This window comes from Apostichopus japonicus, chromosome 6, assembly GCF_037975245.1.
Source record: "Apostichopus japonicus isolate 1M-3 chromosome 6, ASM3797524v1, whole genome shotgun sequence".
NCBI classification, from domain to species: Eukaryota; Metazoa; Echinodermata; class Holothuroidea; order Aspidochirotida; family Stichopodidae; genus Apostichopus; species Apostichopus japonicus.
The window spans coordinates 17,616,778-17,640,528 of NC_092566.1; the positions used below are offsets into that span (position 1 = coordinate 17,616,778).

Here is a 23,751-nt window from a genome sequence, read left to right on the forward strand (position 1 = left end):
TATATATATATATATATATATATATATATATATATATATATCGTTTCTGTGACCTGTGGCCGTATAGCATGTTGTCACTCATGAATATTATCATAATATATGTACATCTCTTGTGTATGAGTGTTAGTTTGGATGACATTCAAGTTATTCTCGTCCTACAACATGTAATATCTTTTACTTTTGTGTCATTCTTTCTCCAGCAAACGGTTACTGATGCATCTCCATACCTTTACACTGCTACAAAACGTCTTGTCTACCCCAAAAAGGTAATTATATTAGTACCAGAGACATGAAAAGATAAAGACGAATACCAATCCTCCCCCAAATGCCACTTTTGATACAGTTCATGGAGAGGTAAAAGGACAAGTAAAGTCTAAACCTGCCAGTTGTTCATTATACATAATCCATGTCAAATTCAGATAATCTTTTATTCAAAAATAATATAATTTGTTCATGATTTTGAAATTCTTGTTTTTTAGGTATCAACTAATGTTTATTTCCTCTCAATGCATACAAAGCCAAACTATCTCGGTTTGAATTTTGTTTTTGTTTAAGACGGAATCAACCCCTCACGATTTATAGCTGATGTTACTCCAATCATTGTTGTGTCCAGAAAGAGATAGGTTCGAGCGGTGCTGGTGCTGGACACATCTGGAAGTAGGAATGTAAGTCAATATATAAAGCATTATTGTTTTTTGAAACGCACTCGCTTCCTTTGGAACTGGTATTGCTGCAATGTGACGATCGTTAAAAATGGGACTTTTGCATTGCTCAGATAAAGGTGCGGTATCCATATGGCTCTTCACATGTTACTGAAGTACAGTCTTATAATGTACATCATATACCGCAAGTTTGGAGAGGACTCGAATAGTATTCATCATTTATTAAATATAGAAGTTTATGCATACTCAGACAAAATAAACGAGGAAAACTTTGCTAATGATATACTATTTCTTTTATTTTAATTACTAGCCTGCTTCTTGTGTTTCCTATATGAACTGAAAGTACAATTAAACGTTTCATGCAACGTATAAATGACGTTTATTTATAGCGCCACCTCATAAATATGAAAGGTGAAGTTTCTACATGGACTTGTTTGCCATCCTGTAAACTTGAAGTAATCTTTACATTGTAATCCTAAGTCTGAAACAAGTTGTCCGTAAATCATTGATGTCAAAGGACAGTTTGAATTTCCTAATGGCAATATACATAAAACTCGCAACGTACTAGACTAATTTTTAAAGTCTAAATGTCAAAAGATAGAAGTTGGAAGGTTAATACGAAGTCTTGAAATTATTCAGCTATGTTACGCGGAGTTGTTGTGGCCTTCGTTCTTCTTATTGACTTTATTTCATGTAATGACAAAAGAAGCCCACATGTTAGTTACATAACAAACATAAATAAATAAGTAGTGTAAAATGGGACATCTCGGCGACAGATCTATATTGAATTTTAAAGTTGTTTGCAATTTTGTTAGCAGTGTATGGGAAATGTCTCTATTTGATGCAGTAATTGTTGAAAATATTTCTTAGCGTAATATTGAAGCTAAATATATAATCCAATCCTGCAATTTGTGTTTTAAACGTCAGACGAAGGATCGAATCTCATAACTTGCTGTTGCAGCGAAAAATTGCATTGGACAGTAGCATGGTCGCCCTTGTCAACTTTGATTCGACAGCTATGAGCTTAAGGGACAAACCGTGGTGGACTCTGATGAAATAAGAAAGAAATTGGCGGATCTTGTACCTACCGGAGCGAATGGTTCAACTTGTATTGGAAAGGGATTGGAAGCTGCTCTTCAGGTATTGATATTTCCTTGTATTATATTAAATATAATCATATTTGAATACTGAAATATGAACTAGGGTAGTTGCCGTTCTTTGATTTGTTTAAGAGTACAGTGACGGCTGGGTAAATTTAACAAGATCTCGTATGACGAAAAACATTGTGAAACTATATTTTGGATCGGGAAAGAAGGCTATACCTTTAAAATTGTGAGAGACATGACCGGGGTTCCAATTAACTCTCGGTACCGATGATAAATGCCGTCGTTGCACCTATATATATATTAAGTAATACCCATAAAAATAAAAATCGCAAAACACAACACGTACCGCTTTCAATTATGTTACCGTGCACTCATAAATTATTTGCTTGCTCTGATCATCATAAAAATAGAATCATGAAAGTGTTTCAATGTTTTCTTAGCTTCAAGATATATAGTATTTGATAAAGAATAACACACCAGAAAAACCGACCGGTTTCGTCCATTTGGGACTCATCAGGCGAGGGATCGAACCCGTGGTAAACATTATACCACTTGCAACATATTCATTTCTTATTTACGGCTTTGCTTGCCAATAACGAGTGGATATTCTGTGTATATTGTCAGATTCAAATCACCAGGGGTGTACTCTGTACAATCATAACACTTGGGTAATACGCTTTCAATAACAGTTATACAAAGCCAAGTTATACGCATTCACACACCAGTAGAATCACTGTGGTCGAGTGGTACGGACTTCGGTCTGTGTTTTTTTGGTATAGGACAAACATGGGTGATTAAATAAGGCACTGTTGCCCCCAGTACCTATCCACATCACCCTTATGAAGCTTTTTTGTTTCATCTATTTTAATAAGGACCACGTTGTGAACAAAATGTGCAACGTGAAGAATTTCAAAGCTTTTTCAGACAAGAATGATGCTCGTCACTGACAGTCAATAAAGTAAGCTTTGAAATTTGCTAGATGTTTTCTTTTTTCATTGTTTATCTATCCGTCACCTATTTTTGGGGGTAAACATGGTAGATGGCAAAGGTGTTCATCCGTAGACAAGTCATATATATAATTGGGTCTGATATAAGGAACTTACCGTTACGGTTTATTGGTACATGAAGACGGGGTATATATAAATCATTCTTAGCTGTTTTTACAAAGCAGTTGTACATTGGTAAGCAGTGTCTAATGTGTGTAGCAAGTTTTTGGACGTTGGTTATATCACTTCTACTCTCACTACATCAGAAATGGCAAATCGTGTAACCCTAAGATTATCTTTGGCGATATTGTTATTATATAATCCATTCCGATGTCTTGGTCTAACCAAACCTTCCGCAGTGAAGCTCGAGAATAACGAGTATTCAGGTGTTGTTGTCGCCATACATCATAGTGAACCAGAGAATGAAGATCTCATCGACGAAATTATCGTAAGTATCAAGAGCCGTATAAATAATCACAAACACTCATTAATTCTACATCCTACCAGAGTCGGTTCCATGGAGGAGGCCCTGGGGGCCCGGGTGCGAGTTTTCTTTATGCAGGTAGGTTCGTACTATTGTGTATATTGAATAGCCAATCACAGCCAATTTCATTTTGACGTCATCAAATATGACATGGAAAGCATGAAACACTTAATATTTAAAGTCGATAAGTTCAACCTGACGTGCTAGCCTGATGCAACAACAATGCTGCAGTAATCTCAAGCGAAGGTATTCCTTTAGCTTTAGCCATACACCGACTAAATTTTTAGTTTTTTAATATGAAATCTGTGTTCGTTCCAAAATTTTGGAAACCTGGTAATAATTCTTTGCCACAAATTTCCTATCTTAGTGATCTTCTTAACGTATCTTTGTGCATAGGAATTGTTCAGGGAGTAGTTTTGCGAAATTTGCAGTTGACACAAAGTATTATTACTTAGACAGTCATTGAAAATTGAAATAATAACAGACCTACAAATTGTATCATTAAAAGGCTACTAGGTTAGGCCTAATAATCATTATTCTAAGTTTTGCCTTCACAGCTTCAGTGACACACATTACAAAAGATCTAGCATTTATATAAGAAAGAATCAGAGGAACATTTTTTCTTGTATGTGATGTGTTCAAGACAATACTGTATTTGTATTGAGTTCACAGTAAAGGTTGCACTTGGGAAGTTATAAAAATGCGAAGAAATGAAAAAGATTTCTGAACAAAAAAATGCTTGGTTTGGGAGAAAATAAAAGATAAAACGAGCTAATGACAACAACAAAAATTTTCGGCAGATGTGAGATTCGAACTCACAATGCTCATACAGCATCAGATTGACATTGTTTACAAATCTTACTGCTTTAGAGCGAGTGACACGTGCATATTTGATGACGTCAAAATGAACTTGGCTGTGATTGGCTATTCAATATACACAATGGTACGAACCTACCTGCATAAAAAAAACTTGCGGCCCGGGTCCCCTTTTTTAGTTTTTTTGTTGGGCAATAGAACGTTGTGTAGACTAAATATTGCTCCAAACAAGGTATTTCGGTTGTAATTTCGGTATTTGACTTGTGTCCCGGGAACCCGTCTTCGAAAAACTCCTCAATCCACCACTGCATACCATCATGATACTGTACCTATGTTGCTAGAGCAGTATTTAAAAATGTTCAGTTAACTTTATCAATCAATCATTGAACATATTGCGCACGGTAATTATACTAACCTTTCCCCCATTCCCTCCGTCAAAGCGATCAACACCTCTTATCGGTAGGTTATCCCGTCAAGGACCTTTAAATGTTTCGTGAACCAGGTTTCATTATCTAACAATGAAATAGAAAAAAGGAAAAACGTCGCCAAAATGAAGTAGGAAAAGGAAAAAACGTCGCCAGAGAGAGAGAGAGGTCGGCAGCAAAAGATCAAACAACTTGATCCATTCTCAATCCCGTTGCCTTGAGAAACATTGAGCTTTTATGTATGTCACACTTCCTTTCCCATATTGATCATTTGAAATCGTTAATAAATGGTTCGTCTACTCTCACCACGGATTTTTTTTATCAGTTTTACGTGACCGTTTCTTTCTTTCAAAATACATATTTCTAATATCAAAGGAAATGGTCAACGACGCCTCCTCGTACCTTTACGAAGCTACAAATAATCGCGCTTTCTTCAAGGATGTCACCATCCTTATCCCAGACACTTGGCCAGATAAACCTGATTACCAGTCACCTGGAAATTCAACATTCGAAGGTGCCGATATCATCATTGCACCAAGAAATCCACGTTTCGCACCGACGCCTGTGTTTCCCCCTGCTCCACATACCAAACACTATGAAGGATGCGGCAAACAGGCAGCATATATACATCTCACCAGCCACTTTCTTCTCAATGAAACATCTGAGGAACTTTATGGCAATAAAGGTTTGGCACAGTTTTATTTTTCTAGACAAACGTAGGCCTGTAATGCCAAACCGATAAGAACCAAAAACTTAGATCATGAGAAACTAATTCATGTCGTTAAATGGCTTTGGTATGAAGTTACTCATAATTCCAGGGTACTTAAAAAGAAAGAGGGTACTAATGTGATAAAGAACTGGCAAAATATTTGATTTTGGATAACGAGGTGTTGTGTACACAACGTTTCGAAGTATATATATAGTCATTATTAACCCGCTTGCAGAAACTGAAACGCTGTATTGGGACAGGAAAGGGTGTTATGCCCTTTTTAGTCGTAACGATCAAGTTGACACGAATATCATCAAGGTGTCAAGCATATGCAATGCGAAACAAGCCAGCTGCGAGCAGTTCAAAGGTTCGGTATACCAATCGATAAGCAACCCGTTCCAAACTTCATAGACGTATGCTCATTCAGCCGTTGCTGTTTTCTTAGGACAACGGTTTCGGTTCCTTCTTCACACACTTCAGTTACTCGAAAAAAAAACAATTATTAGTGAAGCATAGCTTCTTTCCAAAAAATCAGTTGTTCAATTATACTTCTGATACTAAAAACGTTTAGAAGCTCAAAGATCTTGTTATGTTGAGCAAGACCGAGTTCACAAATTAACAAAACTGGGGAGGGTTCACGTGGCAGTAGTGTGATTCCGTCAACACTTTTGTAACCACAATGCGCTTCAAGACGTCGGTGGATCATTCAAATGGATGTACTTATGAGTTGCGAGAAGGGAGACAGGCAATGCAAAAACCTTGTCGTATCCATAACTCATAACCCTTGAAGTATCACGCAGAATGTGTAAACCTATTGGATAATAAACATCAAAATATCTTTAATGTTACATGACTTTCAGGAATTACCAATTTAAATTTTGTCTGTTAAGTGCATGGTAACGCAGCAGCAACATCTATGTTTAGCATCTAGAAATTTGAATCTAGAGAGAAATAAAGATTAGTTACAGTGGAGTTAAGCACCTTCAAAGAAAAATAACGGCCCCCATCCCCACCATATTCCTCTTAGGCCACTAGAAAGTTATAAAGAACATAACGCCGAAAGAAATTTATATGATAAACGGAATTGTAGGAGATACCATGGATAAAAATGCCGCACAAGGTACTGTGTAGTCTGCTCAATAAATGGTGTATCCGGGCTACAGTTGTAACGCCACTTAAGAAGTGGGATGCACAGTCCACAACGCCAAAACATTACTGTTTGACAACTATTTGACATTACATATTTGCTAAGCTTTGGTCGCCATTGTACAGAAAATAAAGTCGTCTTTTTTCTATGTACCTTGTGCCAACGCTTACTACCGAGCAACTTATTTGAACACATAGTGAGAAAATTTCTGATGAATCACTGGTTAGGTAATAAATAGTACCCACCCCACCCTCCCTCCCGCACGACATGGGGGTTCGAATATTACATGTTACAAGAGCCTGCAGCAACTTAATGATATACGTGAATATAAAGTATTTCCATTATGTAATTAGCGCTAGAGAGATGTCTCTTTACCTTCAATAGCAATTCCAAGAAGAATTTAGCACTGATAATAGATTTCGTCATTTTGATAGGGTTTTATAAACCAATTAGGAAGTCTCAGTACGTTACCTTAAAATGTTGTTCTCATTTGTAATTATCTGTTAGTAATATTTTAACTTTCTTTCCATATCAGGGAGGGTACTCGTCCACGAATGGGGCCATTACAGATGGGGTTTGTTCAATGAATATCCAGACCCAATCGGAGATCCAGAACATTTCCAGCAGACATATTTTTCGGAAGAAGAAAACAAAACTCTCCTGTCCGTGTAAGTAGACGAAATTCGTACGGTGAACGTGTTTCTAGAAGGGGTAAGGAAGTGTAGCTAGGTAGGTGCTCGAAGGTACATTATGTATAACGTCAATGTCATTAATTTCATTTTACCTGACACAGAGGAACAAATCGAAAGCAATTGTACCCACAGTTTTCTCTAGTTCTATTAAGATATATCCCATAGTGTGTAAATCTCATATGTCTTGGTCCGAGTGATACAGAGCTACAAACTAGATACAGTGTAGCCTTAATTCTAGTTAGTTCAGCAAAGCGTTACCAATTCTTAAATTGCGTTTGTGTTTCTGTTCTTGGATTCAGTGTTGTGAACAGGATTTCAAACGTGTGGGACAAGGTGGGAGGGGGGGGGGGAGGTGAATACATCCCCGCCTAACTGATCCTTTTTGGGAGAGCCAGAGTCGGATCAAGGTTTTAGTAGAGCAGGGTACATGGCTATGAGTTCGTTAAAGCCGATTTTCCATGTAGAGGCTCTAGCTTTATTAATAGATCAAAGCACAAGGTTGTCCGAGAAATTTATTTGAATATTATTCTGTGAGGTTGAAACAGAAGTTTGGTTTACACCGCAAGATCCGCACATTAGGGCGTCCCAGGCCGGCAGGAGGGTTCGAATTAATTAAAAAATTGATGACGGTGAAGGTATACATCTCCCGTGCCCTACTATTACTTGACGCACGCCACCGATTGGACTTTGTTGTGCAAGAGCCATTCAAAGATTTCAGAAGTTAGTTTAAACTATCTTTAATAGGGAAGACTATTCGATACCGACTGTCTTTACCTCATCTTTACTTGAATTTAGTTGTACACGAGGCTGGAATACTACCTCTGTGACTTACAACGCTGATGGAATGATAGGAACATTTGACGAATGTGAGATGAATGTATTAGAACCTGGTACCTGTAATCCTATACCAAACGCCGTGCAAAGTGTAACTGCTTGTATAATGTCCGGCTACATAAACTTTCCAATGGTAAGTTAAAAAAAAACGGGACAAGAGAAATATGATCGTATAGATATAGAGATACCATACAAACAGATTAGTACTATTATTTAAGCACTGATCAACATAATTTTCATCTCGTCGCTCCCTTAGGTAAAATGGGAAGGTCAAGTTCTGTCAAGGTTTATTTGTCAAAATAAAATAAAACTGTTAGCAAACTGCTTATCCACTAGAGAGCCTGTGTAATAAAATGTGTAAAAGTAAGTTGGCCTGACGTTTCGATCCTGGCAGGATCTTCTTCAGAGGCTAAATGACAAGTTACATAATAGAGGGGACAAAAACACGCACAGAATACAGACAGGTTAATGAGCACGGTGAGCACAATGAGATGGATGAAAGGGGATTATAAGTAGACAATGGGATGGTGAGAAGAAAGCAACAGGGGAAGAGGAGAGGAAGGAGATAAACTGTGGAGGGTAAAAGAGAGAATTAAAGGCACAGGGTAGGGAATAAACTGGAGAGGGACAAAGACAGAAAGGTGTGGAGAAAAAAGGAGGAGAAGAGAGCTGAGAGAAGATGAGTGAAGGGGGGGGGGGAGGGAGAAAGGGGAGAAGGAGTAGGGAACAGAGGAAAAGTTAGTCATGTCCTTCCTGAATGTTCAGCCCATGAGGTTGAATGGTACGAAGGCGTTGCATCCAGAGCCTCTCTCTGCTGATTCGTACTAGGTCAGGACGGCTACCTAAGGATTCAATCCCCTGTAGGGACATGTCGTTAATGGTATGGTTGGGAAGGTTAAAATGTTCTTCAACTGGGGTCTCAGTCTTCATGGTGTTGACTGTGGATCTGTGACCATAGAACCGCATCTTGAGGGTGGTTTTGGTTTCGCCAACATACTGGATGCCGCAAACTCTACAAGAGATCAGATAGATGACATTGGTGGTAGTGCAAGTGATGTGACCCTTAGTCTTGTGTGTGAGTTGCATGCTGTGGCTGGTGATGGAATTGGATTCAACAATGTGGTGGCTGCAGACGATGCATCTCGAAGTACGATCACATTTGAAGGTACCATGCTGAATGGGTGTGGGGTTAGAAGTTAGAGGTGGAACAGCAGCACGTACAAGAAGGTCTCGTAGGTTGCGTGGTCGTCTGTAGGCGATGATGGGTTTTTCAGGGACGGCTCGTTGGAGTCTATCTGAAGTGAGGAGAATGTTGTGGTTGTTAGAGGTGATTTTCTGAAGGGGAGGAAGATTAGGGTGGAAAGTAACAACCAGGGGCAGCTTGTTGTCGCAATCTCGTCCCCTTTTGTCCTTCACTGCCAAAGTAGATGATCTGGAAAGGGAGCGGACTCTCTGAATGGCTTCACGCACCCTTCTGGCACTATGGCCCCTGGCAGTAAGGTGTTTTTCCAAAGCATCTGTATGGCGAATGAAAGAGGAATTATTTGTGTTAAAGTAAGTTGGCCTGACGTTTCGATCCTAGCAGGATCTTCTAAACAAGCAACAGTAACAGAAGGGACAAAAACACGCACAGAATACAGACAGGTTAATGAGCAATGAGGTGAATTAAGGTTTATTTGTAGTCAAAGTCGTAACTGTGGTCAATGGTCAGAGGTCAAATGTATATTTTGTTGTGTCGAAATTCCTTCTAAACGGCTGTTCCGATATTCTTTTAGCATGGTAGGAAGTTACCCCATGAACCGAACTCGTAGACTCGCAGAACAATAGGTTAGACTTCAAGGATCAAATTATGTAAAAAAAAAACATTATTATTTAGTATTATTTGTGTTTGGTTGTGGAATTTCAAGTTATACCGAAATATGTGGTTGCAACGGTAACAAACGTGAACGGTCAGAGTTCAGAGGTCAAAATTAGTAAGTAGAGACATTTTGCTATAATTCTAAGGGGAAGCATCGAATTAACTTGTAACGTCCACAGGTATAATTAATGATTATGTCAAGTGCTATCATATTTTGTGGTTAACATGGGTGTGAACTTAAAACAAAAGTGTATAGCGCATGAATTTTTCATTAGAGTGAATTTGCGACAAGGTATGCAACCCCGTGGATTGTCCTCTTGTTACCTTGAAAAGTTATGGCACATTACGATGCTAGATATCACCTTTCAGCAACGGTTTCCCATGTTTACAAATAGATTTCTGCTCTTTTGAAGGTGAGAAAATTTTGCGATGACTTGAAACCCATCGCCCCAGGCTTAGAACATAACTCAGAGGCTCCGAATAAACATAACAGACTCTGCAGTAAACGAAGCTGCTGGTCAATAATGAGAGAGCATCCTGATTTTAAAGGTCAGTGTTTTCACCTACCCAATGCAACGACGGAAAAGTTGAGGACAATTATGATGACAATGATTTTTACGTTGACAAAAATCTCGACGATGACGATGACACATTATTTTGATTATCCAAATTAAGTTTACGACAAGATGACAATAACGATAAAAATAACAGATTTTATGATGATGATGATGATGATGATGATGATGACGATGACGATGACGATGACGATGACGATGACGATGACGATGACGATGACGATGACGATGACGATGACGATGACGATGACGATAACGACGACGACGACCATGACGACGATGATGATAACGATGATGATAACGATGACGATCTGGCTATAACAATGACGATGGCCATAATGATTAGGTTTCCAGCAATAAGTATGATTGTAACGTAGCTGTCGATGTCCTTGATCGTGTTGTTTGTATGTTGCATATTCATCCGTCTCTGCATGACGAAAAATGTGCATGAAAATAAAATGGCAAATTAACAATTAAACGCTCAACTAAAGCTTACCGTGTTTTTTCTAAACGAGAGTGTTTACGTTTTCTCTGCTCTTTTTCATTCCATAGATGCTAATTTGCCGAGTCTAGTAACTCTTGACGTGACTCCTTCTGTTGTACTGGCACGTTCGAAACCAAAGCGTGTTGTTCTAGTTTTGGATACATCTGGGAGTATGAGTGTAAGTATATACTTTACATCACTATTTTAAACCATGAACGGAAATTCCAAAACAAAACAAAATGGCTGAACACCACCCGTTACGACTTCGCAACCTCGGAAAATTATACAAATCCAAGCTTCAAATGGCACAATCTAGAATATCTTTCTGTGTCTGAGATCTTATATGACATTTATCAAATCTTTCATTTGCAGTTAAGACACTAAGATTAACCTCATTAATACTTGCGAATAATCAAGGCATATTTGAATGAATAAGCCTGTTGATTTAGTGTACACACAAGTTCAAGTTTCAAATTCTTTTTATTAATGTCTGCAACTTCTCTAAACTAATCCACAGACTCTTAACCGAATTTCAAAACTCGCTTCAGTATCTCGAAACTTTATCACCAACGTAGTTGTTGACGGCAGTCATATTGGCATTGTACAATTTAACAGCAGCAGTTTAAGTTTAAGTGGTCTTACCGTAGTAGATTCCGACGATACACGACAAATACTGGCTGACTTGATACCGACGAACGCAGCTGGGGGTACCTGTATTGGATGTGGTCTGGAAACAGCTTTGGAGGTAAATAAAATAACAAACTTTGAAGTAATCCGAGAATTAAGTATTGAGGTAGACATAAATCAACAATCATCAATAATCTGTGTGATAGAACATTGTGTACAACTCCTCCAACAGCTGAGGAAGAATATTATTTAGATTTCGAAGATATCACAGATATAACCATCCTTCCAACGCTGAAGACTTGATCAAGCCTTAATATGACATCACTGGGGGAACTTTTGCTTCAGTATTCTTTATTTAATATAACCTTTAGTTCTTTTAGATTTTGTAATTGCTGAATCTAGATTTTGAACCTGTTAAAATGAAGTACTAACGGCACTGGATTCAGTGTCCTTCTCTGTCGATTACTATCTCTAGTAGTGAATATCCGATAATCTCCATCTAAAAACACGTTCTCCGCCACCTCGTATAATGAGATAAACAAAACTTTTAAAGAAAAAATAACGTTCGCACACTCGTCAATGCTTTTTCGTGATTTTTTTTTAGCTTATAGCAATAACACCCTTCATAATTTTTATGAACGTTATAATCTACAATCTCCCTTCCCCTTCTCTTAAGATTTTGACAGAAAATGGAACGGACGCTGCAGGAAGTCTGGTAGTACTTGTGACGGATGGAAAAGACGGTTCAGCTGCTAAAACGAACGAAATTAAAAACCGTTATATCAAGGAAGGTGTAGCAATAGATGGCGTTGCTTTTAGTAACACTGCCGAAGAGAACGTAGTTAGTCTGCAAATAGAAACGGGTGAGAAAATAAGCTTCTTAACTTAAATAGACAATAAGTTGAAGGCGAAATTGTTTTATTATAAAGTGTCTTAAATAGAAACAAACGGCAGTAGCGGAACAACCGACATATCTAGGGAAAGCTTGACCACTAGGAATAACCAAGAGGTTGTCAGCTCCTTCTCCTTCCTCCTTTCCGTCTCACTGGCATGCACATATTTACAACATTCCTGGTGTACCGTACATAAATATATAACATATAAATTCGATACAACCTTAACAGTCGAAAATTCTTCACCATCGTTTTATAAGTTGAAAATATTCCTCTATATGGGAAGAGACACCGTTCCCCTTAAACCTCTCATCAAAACAGCTAATATCTTATCACCTATCTACCAGTACTAAAAAAAGATAGTTGTGCCCCAGAGGTACGGCAAACAAAAATTGCTGGAGTTCTTTTGACTGATCTGAGTGACCACTTCCCAATATTCTTAAACACATCGTGTAAACTCAATGCTGATATAAGACATGCCATTTTTTAGCGTAAGTATTCTATGTTTAACACTGAGAGGTTCATCTCATATATCTCTAGAACCAACTGGGATTCCCTCTTTTGTGAATCTAATGCCAACTCTGCATATAATGAATTCTTTGATATCTTTAAAAGTGCATACGACAGATGCTTCCCCATTACTCGTTTGAGACGAAATAACCGACGTTCCATAAAGCAGCATTGCGTCACCTCTGCCTCTGGTATTTTTACATCTATCAAAGGGAAATAAGCTCTATACAATATGATTAAAACATCCTTTACCTAGCAAAAAATCTGAATATAGTAGCTATAGAAATAAACTTAATCATTTAATTTGCATTGTTAAGAAAAATTACCAAACAGATACTTTCAACAATTGTAAGTTTGACACGAAGAACTTAGCCGGAAATCAACAATCTATTAATCTATCCTGAATACTTGATGGTGTTAAAATTACTGAACCCGCTGCCATAACTCGTACTCAAACTACCTCTCTGGGAGCATTGCCTTTTCAGCTTTCCTTTTTCCATTAAGTGATGATGAATTAATTAGTGTTTCAAAAACTTGCCTTAAGTCAGGAAAATCTGCGGGTTTTGATGACATAAAATCTTCTGTTGTTCATTTCCTTAATTTTTAAACCGCTCACTTACATTTTTGATTTGTCTTTAGCGATTGGTGTCGTTCCCGATAATCTGAAAATTGCCAAAGTGGTCCCCATCTTTAAGAAAGGTGATCCAAACTGCTTCGTTAATTATCAACCAATTTCTGTTTTACCATGTTTTCGACAATTTTGGAACGTATTGTTTACAACAGGCTTTCAAATTGTTTACACCAGCAGAGCATTCTTTTCAATGGTCGGTATGGTTTCCGGCCTGGTGTCTCCACCGACATGGCGCTTTTTTTTTTTTAACACAATTTAACACAAGCTATAAACAAAAATCTTACAGCCATTGGTGTATTTCTTGAATTATAGAAGGCTTTCGATACTATAGATCATACCATACGTTGTCATATATTCAATCATTACAGTATTAGGGGGTCATTCCTCGATTGGTTTGTTAGCTATCTTTTAAACAGAAAAGAATTTACGTTTTATCAGGGTAAAAAGTCTGATGTTTTAGAGAGCTGCACCAACAAAGGGTATAGCTGTTGTATTTGTATGGTTGTACACCATGCGTTCAAAAAAAAAAAAGTACGTTTGCTCAAAACGGAATGGTAACACATTGGTATATTGGTATATACCAGGCCTTGCTAATACATGTTGAAAACATTTCATGAATATAAAAATAATGTTTTGCGTATCCTCTTAGGAGGCAAACTGTTCCTCCAGACCGATGCCCCTTCTTCCACTGGCTTATACGAAGCATTTCAATCTACAATGCAATCTGGTATAGCGGAGAATAACAGACGCATCGAGGTAAGCTTCAGGTCAAATATGGTGTGATTAATATCAGAGGAATTTAAGAATAGGTTTTAGGAACAAATAATTAATATTCGATACGTTGTCAACCGTTAGAATACACTGCTAATATTTCAGGTTGTATTTCTACAATACATTCAACTTTTGAGAAAAAGACCCTTGAAACACCCGAGTCTCATCGACTGATGGATAGTGGCTGGAGTACATAGTCTAACCCGCAGATATATAAGGTCATGTGGTTTCTAAGTTTAGATAGAAGTTCTCACTAGCTAAACGCTACCCATTACTTGATAGCTGACAAGTTGGCCTTTCATGGCACCATTAATTTTCCGTATCATGACCATGTATGTACAATAGTCTAAAGAAGGCTTACTTAAATGATAGCTAGATACACCGTTCATCTTAATACCATATCTAGTCCAGTTAACGTTGTGCATAGGTTGTCACATTGTTTTTAGAGACATTATATGGGAAGAGAGGTGGATAGGGGGCCGTATTTCATGATAAAACATTCAAATTTGTTGCTCGGCAAAGAACAACAACGACAAGTTACTTTATTCTCCATTGGTAGCATGGACTGGTTCATATAGTAACTACAGTAGATCTCCAAGATATCTCTGTATGCTGCCAGGGTTGTTTTGGATGGGCTGTTACCTCATCTAACCAGTGGAGTCCATTGATACCACACCCATTCAAAGTATCCAGCTATGAATGCTGAGCACAATCAACTTTCTTTGAAAATTTATCTAAAACAGACTATAAATGACAGTGAGTAGGCTAAACAAAATCCTTGAAGCGCATATGCAGGAGCAGAAAATGGCTTACCGTTGTAGATTATTTGCTAAATAAGACTCAAAACATTCTCTGTGCAAGGTATTAGCACTCAGCAGCCACTCCACTTAGGATACAGACCTCATACAACATTGTGCTACAGCTGGTGTAGACTTGGTCTAGGATACTAACGTAGCGCAATTATGAACTGAGGCCTAGGCCTAAACTAACAACATGGTGGGTAGTTACTTCCAACTTAAGCACAAATTACATAAAATAGGATTACCATGTACTTTAGGCGCAGACAGATGTAAAACATCACTGAACTTAGTCGTTCAGTTCACACACACTGCAGGGAGTTGGGTCTGATTCTGAAGGATTTTGAATTTCGTGCATTTGGCAACTTCTTAGCAGGATGAAGGCATGAACCAAAGTACGGAAGCTGTGGTAGGTCAAGGCTTAATGACCCAATAGTTTATTGGGAAAAACTGATCAGACATGCTCAGAAGGCTGTTCTAGTCTCATGTATAGAAACACACATGTACTTTGTAGTACTTTTAGGCTGAAATACTTATTTAGGCAGAAGTTGTCAGACATTTTCTTGAAAACCATTTTTACACACCACAGCAAATACTTTGGTCCAAAATTGGGACTTCTATCACTTAATATAATTGTTTCTGACATACTTGCTTAAGGTATAGCGTATGTCCACTATAAGCCCTGTTGACTTACCCACTAAATCACAAATGTAATGTGGTCTCTATGTATACAAAGAAATTCTCACAATCTATACGCTACCCATCACTGAAAAGCTGACAAGGTGGCCATTCATGGGCAATATCAATTTTTCTTAGAATAAATTTTCACAATATCATTTTAGAGTGCTAATTATCACTGTCCAGCTTTGATTTTTATAACAGCTTTGCCTTTTGTTACTTCAATGAAGCGTGCTGCTTTTTCAAGTCTTAGAGTTTATATGTGACCTTTACAACTTACTTATGTTTTCCTTCACCTTTCAAGTTGCATGCGTCCTCGTCAACATTTGAACCTAATCAGGTATTTTCTTCTGGGGTTTACATTGATCCAACGGTTGGAAACAACACGCTATTCGACTTTTCATACTACGGTGGTGCACTAGATGCACAACGTAAGTTGCTTTGTAACAATATTGTCGAGTTTTACCAGACCATTTTAGGCACAAACTAAACATTAGAAAACACTGCCATCAGTTTAGGTTGCATTTCTATAATTTGAGTGATAAGCCTCTAAACAACTAAGGTTCATCAATTAAACTGACTAGACTGGAATATTTTACACAGACCAACTCTGCATAAAGTCATCCTTTAAATCCTGGGTTTTATGTTAAGTCCGATTTGTATTCAGCAAGTTGTGTAACATTAATGATTTCAGTTTGCATGACAGGACGACTTCTTTAAATTACATCTCATTTGAACATGAGGTCAGAAGTAGGGTCTACTTGCAGGCGAATATTCAATTTTGAGTAAAGTTATCCTTTAATTTCTGGGTTTTTGTGTAAGGTTTGATTTGGTTTCAGCAAGTTATGTGATTTTACTGATTTCACGATTTTGCATGAATAAAAAGGTTTTCTTAACTAAGAGCTATTTTTGAACTTGGAGTCTGAAGCAGGGTCCACTTGACTCGGCGTTAGGAAACAGCACCGGCCAATCATGAGCTCATAGAAACTACATGCTACTTCGGTGTCCAAGTCCTAATCTATAACCGTCTGGAGACGGCAATATCCTCCTGAAACCTTCGTAGTAAACATGAATTTTTGGTTCATTCTTGATAAGAACATCCATAATGCTCTAAATAGGCCATTCGGTCAGTATATCATAATTTGGTAGAGACTGGGGATCATTTTTTGTTTGTTTTCAGCATTGCAGATTGTCATAACCAATCCCAATGGTAAGGTTTTCGATGTCAGCCACGAAGGTTACGGCGAAGATTTGACTTTTCAGATAGTTGCTGTTAGAATACCAGAAACTGCTATGGTACAATATTTTGTTTGTTATGAGTTCTAGATTTACTTCTGAAATGGCATTACCGTATCAGGTTTGCTTTGTCTTTCGTCCAGCGGTTGATTACATACATTTATTGTGAGCATGACAATGTACGTACTTTTTATTTGCTGACCTTTTCGCGGGTAAGGTATATCGCCCCGTCTCCGAAGCAATTTCTAATATCAAGTATGCATGTACATTTGAATATTACTCCCCAGAAAGGGTAAAGTTTAATAATTTTGTTTAAATCTCCCACCAACGGGCACTTTGTTATAACATTTTGGTTGTAATTTCTCAACAACACAGCACTTTTTAAATTACGTGAAAACCTGGAATACCTTTAATTAACAAATTCATTTGGTAAAAGGTTACCTTCCGATAACATAGGATAGCTTCTACTTTATAAATAGAAAAAAATGCCACTTTTGAGAATCTTCACAATTTGGGGGTACTAATTCCCACCCCATTGTTACCCGCTAGAATTTTTAACAGTATCAAACAATTACTGTAAAATATGGACTTTATGGTTGCTATATGCAAACACATATCGAATTATATCGAATTGTTGATCATTGCTATGTATTTGCAGCCTGGGTTTTGGAGTTACAAGGTTACAAATATCCACAGTTCTGTGATTGATGTTCTCATTACCATATCGACTCTCGCATCGCAAGATGGGGTCGATCCAATCATCGTTTCTTCAGAACTGAGTGGTTCTATTACAGAATTTGCCAATGGCGAACCTCTGATAGTATTTGGCGAGGTTCGTCAAGGAACGTATCCAATTATCAATGTCACGGTTATTGCAACGTTTGAACGTCCTCCTGATCCAAACGGTAATCCTCAAGATCCTGTGCAGATAAAACTTTTGGATAATGGTGCTGGTAGGTACACTTATGTATTCACAATAATAATAATAATTACAAAAATAGATTGAAAGCAACTTTGAATTATACGAATATATCATGGTTTTTCTTCTTTTTACTAGCCAAACTGATATTTTGTTCCTCTGTGGACATCCAGCAATTCCCCCAATGAAGCAATTTTAGTTCAGAGTTTATGTCATTACTTCTACTGCTGTATCATGTTGATTTAAACTTGCTACATCATGGAGCGTCCCCTACAGCCGTGTGGCGTCTACCAATGTTATCAGTGTTATTTATCGTCATTACGTTTCCATTTCTGCACTTCTGGTCAAAACCACACGATAGCAAGATAACTTCGAATCAAAGTGTCGTCCGGGCTATACTACTCACTGATCATGCCAGTTTTTGCCCATTGGAACCAGATTAGGCGCACTCTTTTGAAAACACGCGGTGTTAGAGTACACGTCATTCCTGTTTGTATATATTCGAATACTCGTAAATCTTGGAGTCTAAATGCACTCTCCAAAAAGAAGGACTCAGCATAGCCCAGGAAAAAATTTACCTCAAATTTACCGCGGTAACATACCACACTTTTACCCCGGTAAAACCGTAGTAAAAACGCGGTAAATTTGTTGTACATTACCGCGGTGTTTTGGCCCTATGGTCGCGGTAAACCGCGGTTTACCGCAATAAATTACCACAAATTTACCATGGTTTTACCTCACTTTTACCCCAATTTTATCTCAATTTACCACGGTGTTACCATACTTTTACCGCGCTTTTACTACACTTTTACTACGCTTTTACCCCAAATTCACCACAGTTTTACCGTTATTTTACCCCAATTTTACCGTATATTTACCACGCTTTTTCCTTAGTTTTACCTCAATTTACCATATTTTACCACGCTTTTACCACAGTTTACCGTTCTTTTACCCCAATTTTACCCTAGATTGACCACGCATTTACTACACTTTTACCCTAAATTTACCACAGTTTACCGTTCTTTTACCCCAATTTTACCGTATATTAACCATGCTTTTTCCTTAGTTTTACCTCTATTTACCATACTTTTACCACTTTTTACCGTTCTTTTACCCCAATTTTACCGTAGATTTACCACGCTTTTACCTTAGTTTTACCTCAATTTACCATACTTTTACCACGCTTTAACAACATTTTACCCCAATTTTACTGTAGATTTACCACGCTTTAACCTTAGTTTAACCTCAGTTTACCATGATTTTACACTAATTGTAGGAGAGTTTTACCTCACATTGAGCATGATTTTGTCCTAATTTCAATCAGCATGTACACCATATATTTCTTTGAATTTCACCCATCAGTGTACTGTATCATAATTTGGCTATATGCCTTTCACTTATTGTAATGGTTGTATGCCTGACATGTAAGTCCTCAGTTGTAGAATGCAACAGTTTTTAATTCATCAAATCCATGGAGGTTTTACACATGAGAAAGCTTTTTTGAATTTCAATTACCCTAGCTGGTATGATTCCTGACTCTCTTCTTTTGACTTAATTGGTAGTCCAGATTGGACTTTTGATCTGCTATTGTCCTCAAAGACTTGTTTTAAATGGAAAGAGTACGATACGATATACCTCGTATTATGCTTCAACCCGAAGGTGCTTCAGCAGACTAAGGAAATCCTTAGTCGGAAATTATTGAGGTTCCAAGTTTTTGGTAAGAGTACTCTGATTATAGATACATAGACTTGTCAAGTCATTTAATGGACCTGACAGAGAATACCCAAATCTGAGGACACTGATCGGTCAATTTTTGTGTGCCACAGTGTTGAGGCACAGAAGCTATGCCTTATGTGTGCTAGTTTATATAGTTCTTTTTTCATTTTAAAGTCTTTAGGTTCTCCCTAATAATGAAAAAAAGAATTAATTGTTGTCAGTATTGCAAAAATATGGGACAAAATCATGGAAAAATTGCTGTAAATGTACCATCATGTTTCATAGTGTGACCCATATATGTTCTACTGTGGTAAAATCATGGTACAATTATGGTAAATTTACCATAGTATAATTTCACCGTATAGTTTTACCCTACTTTTACTGTGGTTAATCATGGCACAATTGTAGGAATTTCACATATAGTTTATGTACCATATAAACTTACCCTACTTTAACTACAGTAATATCATGGTAAAACTATGGTAAATTTACCGTATAGTAAATGTACCACACTTTTACCTACTTTTACCGCGGTAATATAATGGTAAAACTGCGTTAAATTTACCGTAGTAAATGTACCACACTTTTACCCCACTTTTACCGTGGTAATACCATGGTAAAACTGTGGTAAATTTACCGTAGTAAATGTACCACACTTTTACCCTACTTATACCGCGGTAATACCATGGTAAAACTGTGGTAAATTTACCGTAGTAAATGTACCACACTTTTACCATACTTATACCGTGGTAATATCATGGTAAAACTGTGGTAAATTTACCGCGGTAAATGTACCGCACTTTTACCCTACTTATACCGCGGTAATATCATGGTAAAACTGCGGTAAATTTACCGCAGTAAATGTACCGCACTTTTACCATACTTTTACCGCGGTAATACCATGGTAAAACTGCGGTAAATGTACCGCGGTTGATTTTACCACAATTTTACCACACATTTACCCTATTTACCACACATTTACCATAGTTTACCGCGGTAAAATTAGGGTACACTTTTTGCTGGGAGATAAGCCATATAAACCAAATCTACCTGCTTTCAAGCACTTCCATTTGTCTTTACCTTCGACCAATTTTGCGACTGTGTATCAACTATACGTAAAATCTTCTGAGACTCATTCGTTTTATCTTGATCCCCCATCACCGTTAGGAGGCGATAGGAAAGATACCGTTTAACTTCTGGTCTGCCCGCTAAAGGCAGAACTGTAGTTGCCAATGACCTCAAATCAAACGTCTTCGCGTTTCAATTTATAATTCTTTTAATGAATATGCATTATTTTCTCAGGAGCTGATGTAACGAAAAATGATGGTATTTACTCTCGCTATTTCACGGACTTTACTGGTGTTGGATTTTATGGCATCAAACTGACCTTTCTCAATGAAGATAGGTCAGCAATTATACTGAGGCCTGCTGAACTTCCATTTTCTCGTGTACCAGCTTATGTTGATCCACAAGAACTTTTGAAGGGAAACATTCCAATCATTGGTGAGTTTGGAAAATCACATACAAACTGACCTTCTGATCAAATCTCAAATTAACCGACGACATTGGAATCGATGCGCTGCCGTTGCTCATACGCCACTTTCGTAAATCGTCCGTTGCGGACGGCAAGAACTACCGGTTCTTTTAAACCAAGTTGACTGTTCACAACTAATTGGCACATGTCGTGGTAAAACACTGCAGCAATACTGAGTGTAGATATTTTGTTGCAAAATTCCTGCGGTTTTCCTAAATAAGGTTCGGCAAACTCAAACATCTAAAATGTCCTCAAATATACATTCATGATATGATGGCGTAAACTCCTCAGTTTATGATTTATTGCTCAATTTCATCTCAATCCAATTTTATATATTCAAAAATGAAGTGTTACTATCTAGTAGACAACATGGTTCCAAGTGAAGACTTCTGCAATGTTTCAAGCAAAGAATAAAATTGGAAAAAAATACTATGACATTAAAATGCCTGTGAAGGTAATTACCATTACCTTTATGAGTAGTCGTTCTCCATGACATGTGACATATCGAGATATATACCCCAGTAGGTTCTTATATGCTAAATTCTGTTCTCAGATGGCACGATCTTGCCCTTACCTGGTATTCCTGTTCCTGAACCTGACAGTGCACCAGCACCGAGTTTTTCAAGAGGCATATCCGGGGGTTCCAGTCGAGTCCCCGAAATACCGGAGAATTGGAGCCCTGGTGATGACCTTTTCCCTCCAAATGCTATACTTGACTTGATAGTGACATCGTCGTCTTATGAAAATGAAACAGCAACATTGCAATTTACAGCTCCTGGAGACGATTTGGATAGCGGATACGGTAAATATGCCAGCTGACATTTGTAATAGAATATTGACCTCTTACATAACATGATTAGGATATATTGTCTCCAGTTTAATAAAGTTTTCTAAAGTCGATTATCATATTTTTCGTTTGGGTTTTATTAGGTGAATCAAGAATTCCGAATTTCAACAATTCCCTTTACTCTTGTAGCCAATAAGAAAAAAAGTATCAAGCAAGAGGCGCCATTCTATTCTTTCTTAACACGACTTCTTTTTCAAATATCTAAGCTATTAAAGTTCGTAAACACGGGTGAGGTTTGGAATGGGAAAAAACTCTACATGCCTTCTACTATATATTATCTATAGATAAAACTGTTTCATCCTTTTCAACAGCTTCGTTTTACGTCATTCGGGTAGCTGAGTCTAGCAATCACTTCAAAAACAACGGAACCTCCATCCTCCCACTGAACACTGATGCTATTATTCAAGGAAATATTTTGTCACCAAAACTGTCTGGGGAGCGTGAAGTTTTCGTTGTGAGGATTTCGATTCCAGAAAAAGGAACCATGTTCTCTTATCATTTTGCAATACATGCCGTGGATAACTTTGGTAATCAAGGAGATATTTCCAACATAGCCTCAGTAACTATTGATGTACCTATCCCTCTTACGTCAACTGCTCCTGTAACTACTAAATTGCCATCAACAACAACAGTAGCAACAACAACAGCAGCAACAACAACAGCAGCAACAACAACAGCAGCCGCAACAACAACAGCAGCAACAACAGTAGCAGCAACAACAACAATTGCAACAACAATAGCAACAACAGCATCAACAACAACCGCAACAACAACAGCAGCAGCAGCAACAACAACAGCAGCAGCCACAACAATTGCAACAACAGCATCAACAACAAACGCAACAACAATAGCAACAACAGCAGCAGCAACAGCAGCAGCAACAACAACAGCAGCAGCCGCAACAACAACAGCAGCAGCCACAACAACAGCAACAACAGCAGCAGTCGCAACAACAACAGCAACCGCAACAACAACAGCAACAACAGCAGCAGCCACAACAACAGCAGCAGCCACAACAACAACAGCAGCAACAACAGCAGCAAAAACACCATCAACAACAACAACGGCAACAACAACAACAGCAACAACAACAACGGCAACAACAGAACGTACAGAAATACCGTCGACATTGCAGAAAACGACAGAAGGAGATGAAACGGCAGTCAGAAGGAGTCCAGCAGGAAGAATCACTGGAATTACATTCATATCGGTGCTCGTTGCTTGTGCTTTTTTTTGCCTGATCTATGTTGTGGCAAAAAGAAGAGCTAAAGAAATAGGACACGGCCAAGGGAATGACCACGAAAAAGGGTTCGCTGATCCACACACGGTCAAAAATAAAGTCTTCACAATTAAATATTAGTTACAAAGAGAAGAAGACAATATTTAAAGGATATTAATTTGTATTCATGCATGGCTATCTTTATATGAAATCTTCCTTATGTGCTTCCCTGTGTATTCAGATGTGAATCATGAAAGGAGACACAAAACCAACCGTAATTTGTAGCTGATATGACAGACATCTTTATGATGAACAAATCCTCCAAAAAATATCTTGTTCCGTTTAAAGATATGTTAGTATTCAGATCATGTCTGGGAGCTGTCAGTTGTAAATCTGTGATGTCATAGTGCCGTTAAGATCAGAAACCTTTACTTTCTCCTTGTTTTTCGTTTCATATTCTCAAGGAACATTTGAAACCCCTGCCATCATTTGGCCCTGAAAAGAGATTCAATATTTTTGAATCAACATTTGGAAAATCCATCTCCGTGAAAGAAAATAATCCTGTAATAGATAAAGGAAAACCATAAGGACAATG

At 37.8% G+C, this 23,751-nt stretch overlaps 1 protein-coding gene across 1 annotated transcript; it reads left to right on the forward strand.

Moving 5' to 3' along the window:
* Positions 1-517: 517 nt before the first annotated feature.
* Positions 518-23,743, forward strand: LOC139969287 (calcium-activated chloride channel regulator 1-like). The gene is made up of 18 exons (XM_071974204.1): positions 518-665; positions 1,590-1,802; positions 2,641-3,202; positions 4,855-5,164; positions 6,871-7,003; positions 7,823-7,994; positions 10,133-10,268; positions 10,847-10,956; positions 11,296-11,523; positions 12,082-12,268; positions 14,089-14,195; positions 15,990-16,116; positions 16,866-16,981; positions 17,580-17,874; positions 20,859-21,059; positions 21,644-21,892; positions 22,249-22,775; positions 23,621-23,743. The coding sequence occupies exons 3-18, from the start codon at positions 3,023-3,025 to the stop codon at positions 23,741-23,743; spliced, it is 3,201 nt and encodes a 1,066-aa protein (XP_071830305.1). The 5' UTR covers positions 518-665; positions 1,590-1,802; positions 2,641-3,022.
* The last annotated feature ends 8 nt before the right edge of the window (positions 23,744-23,751 follow it).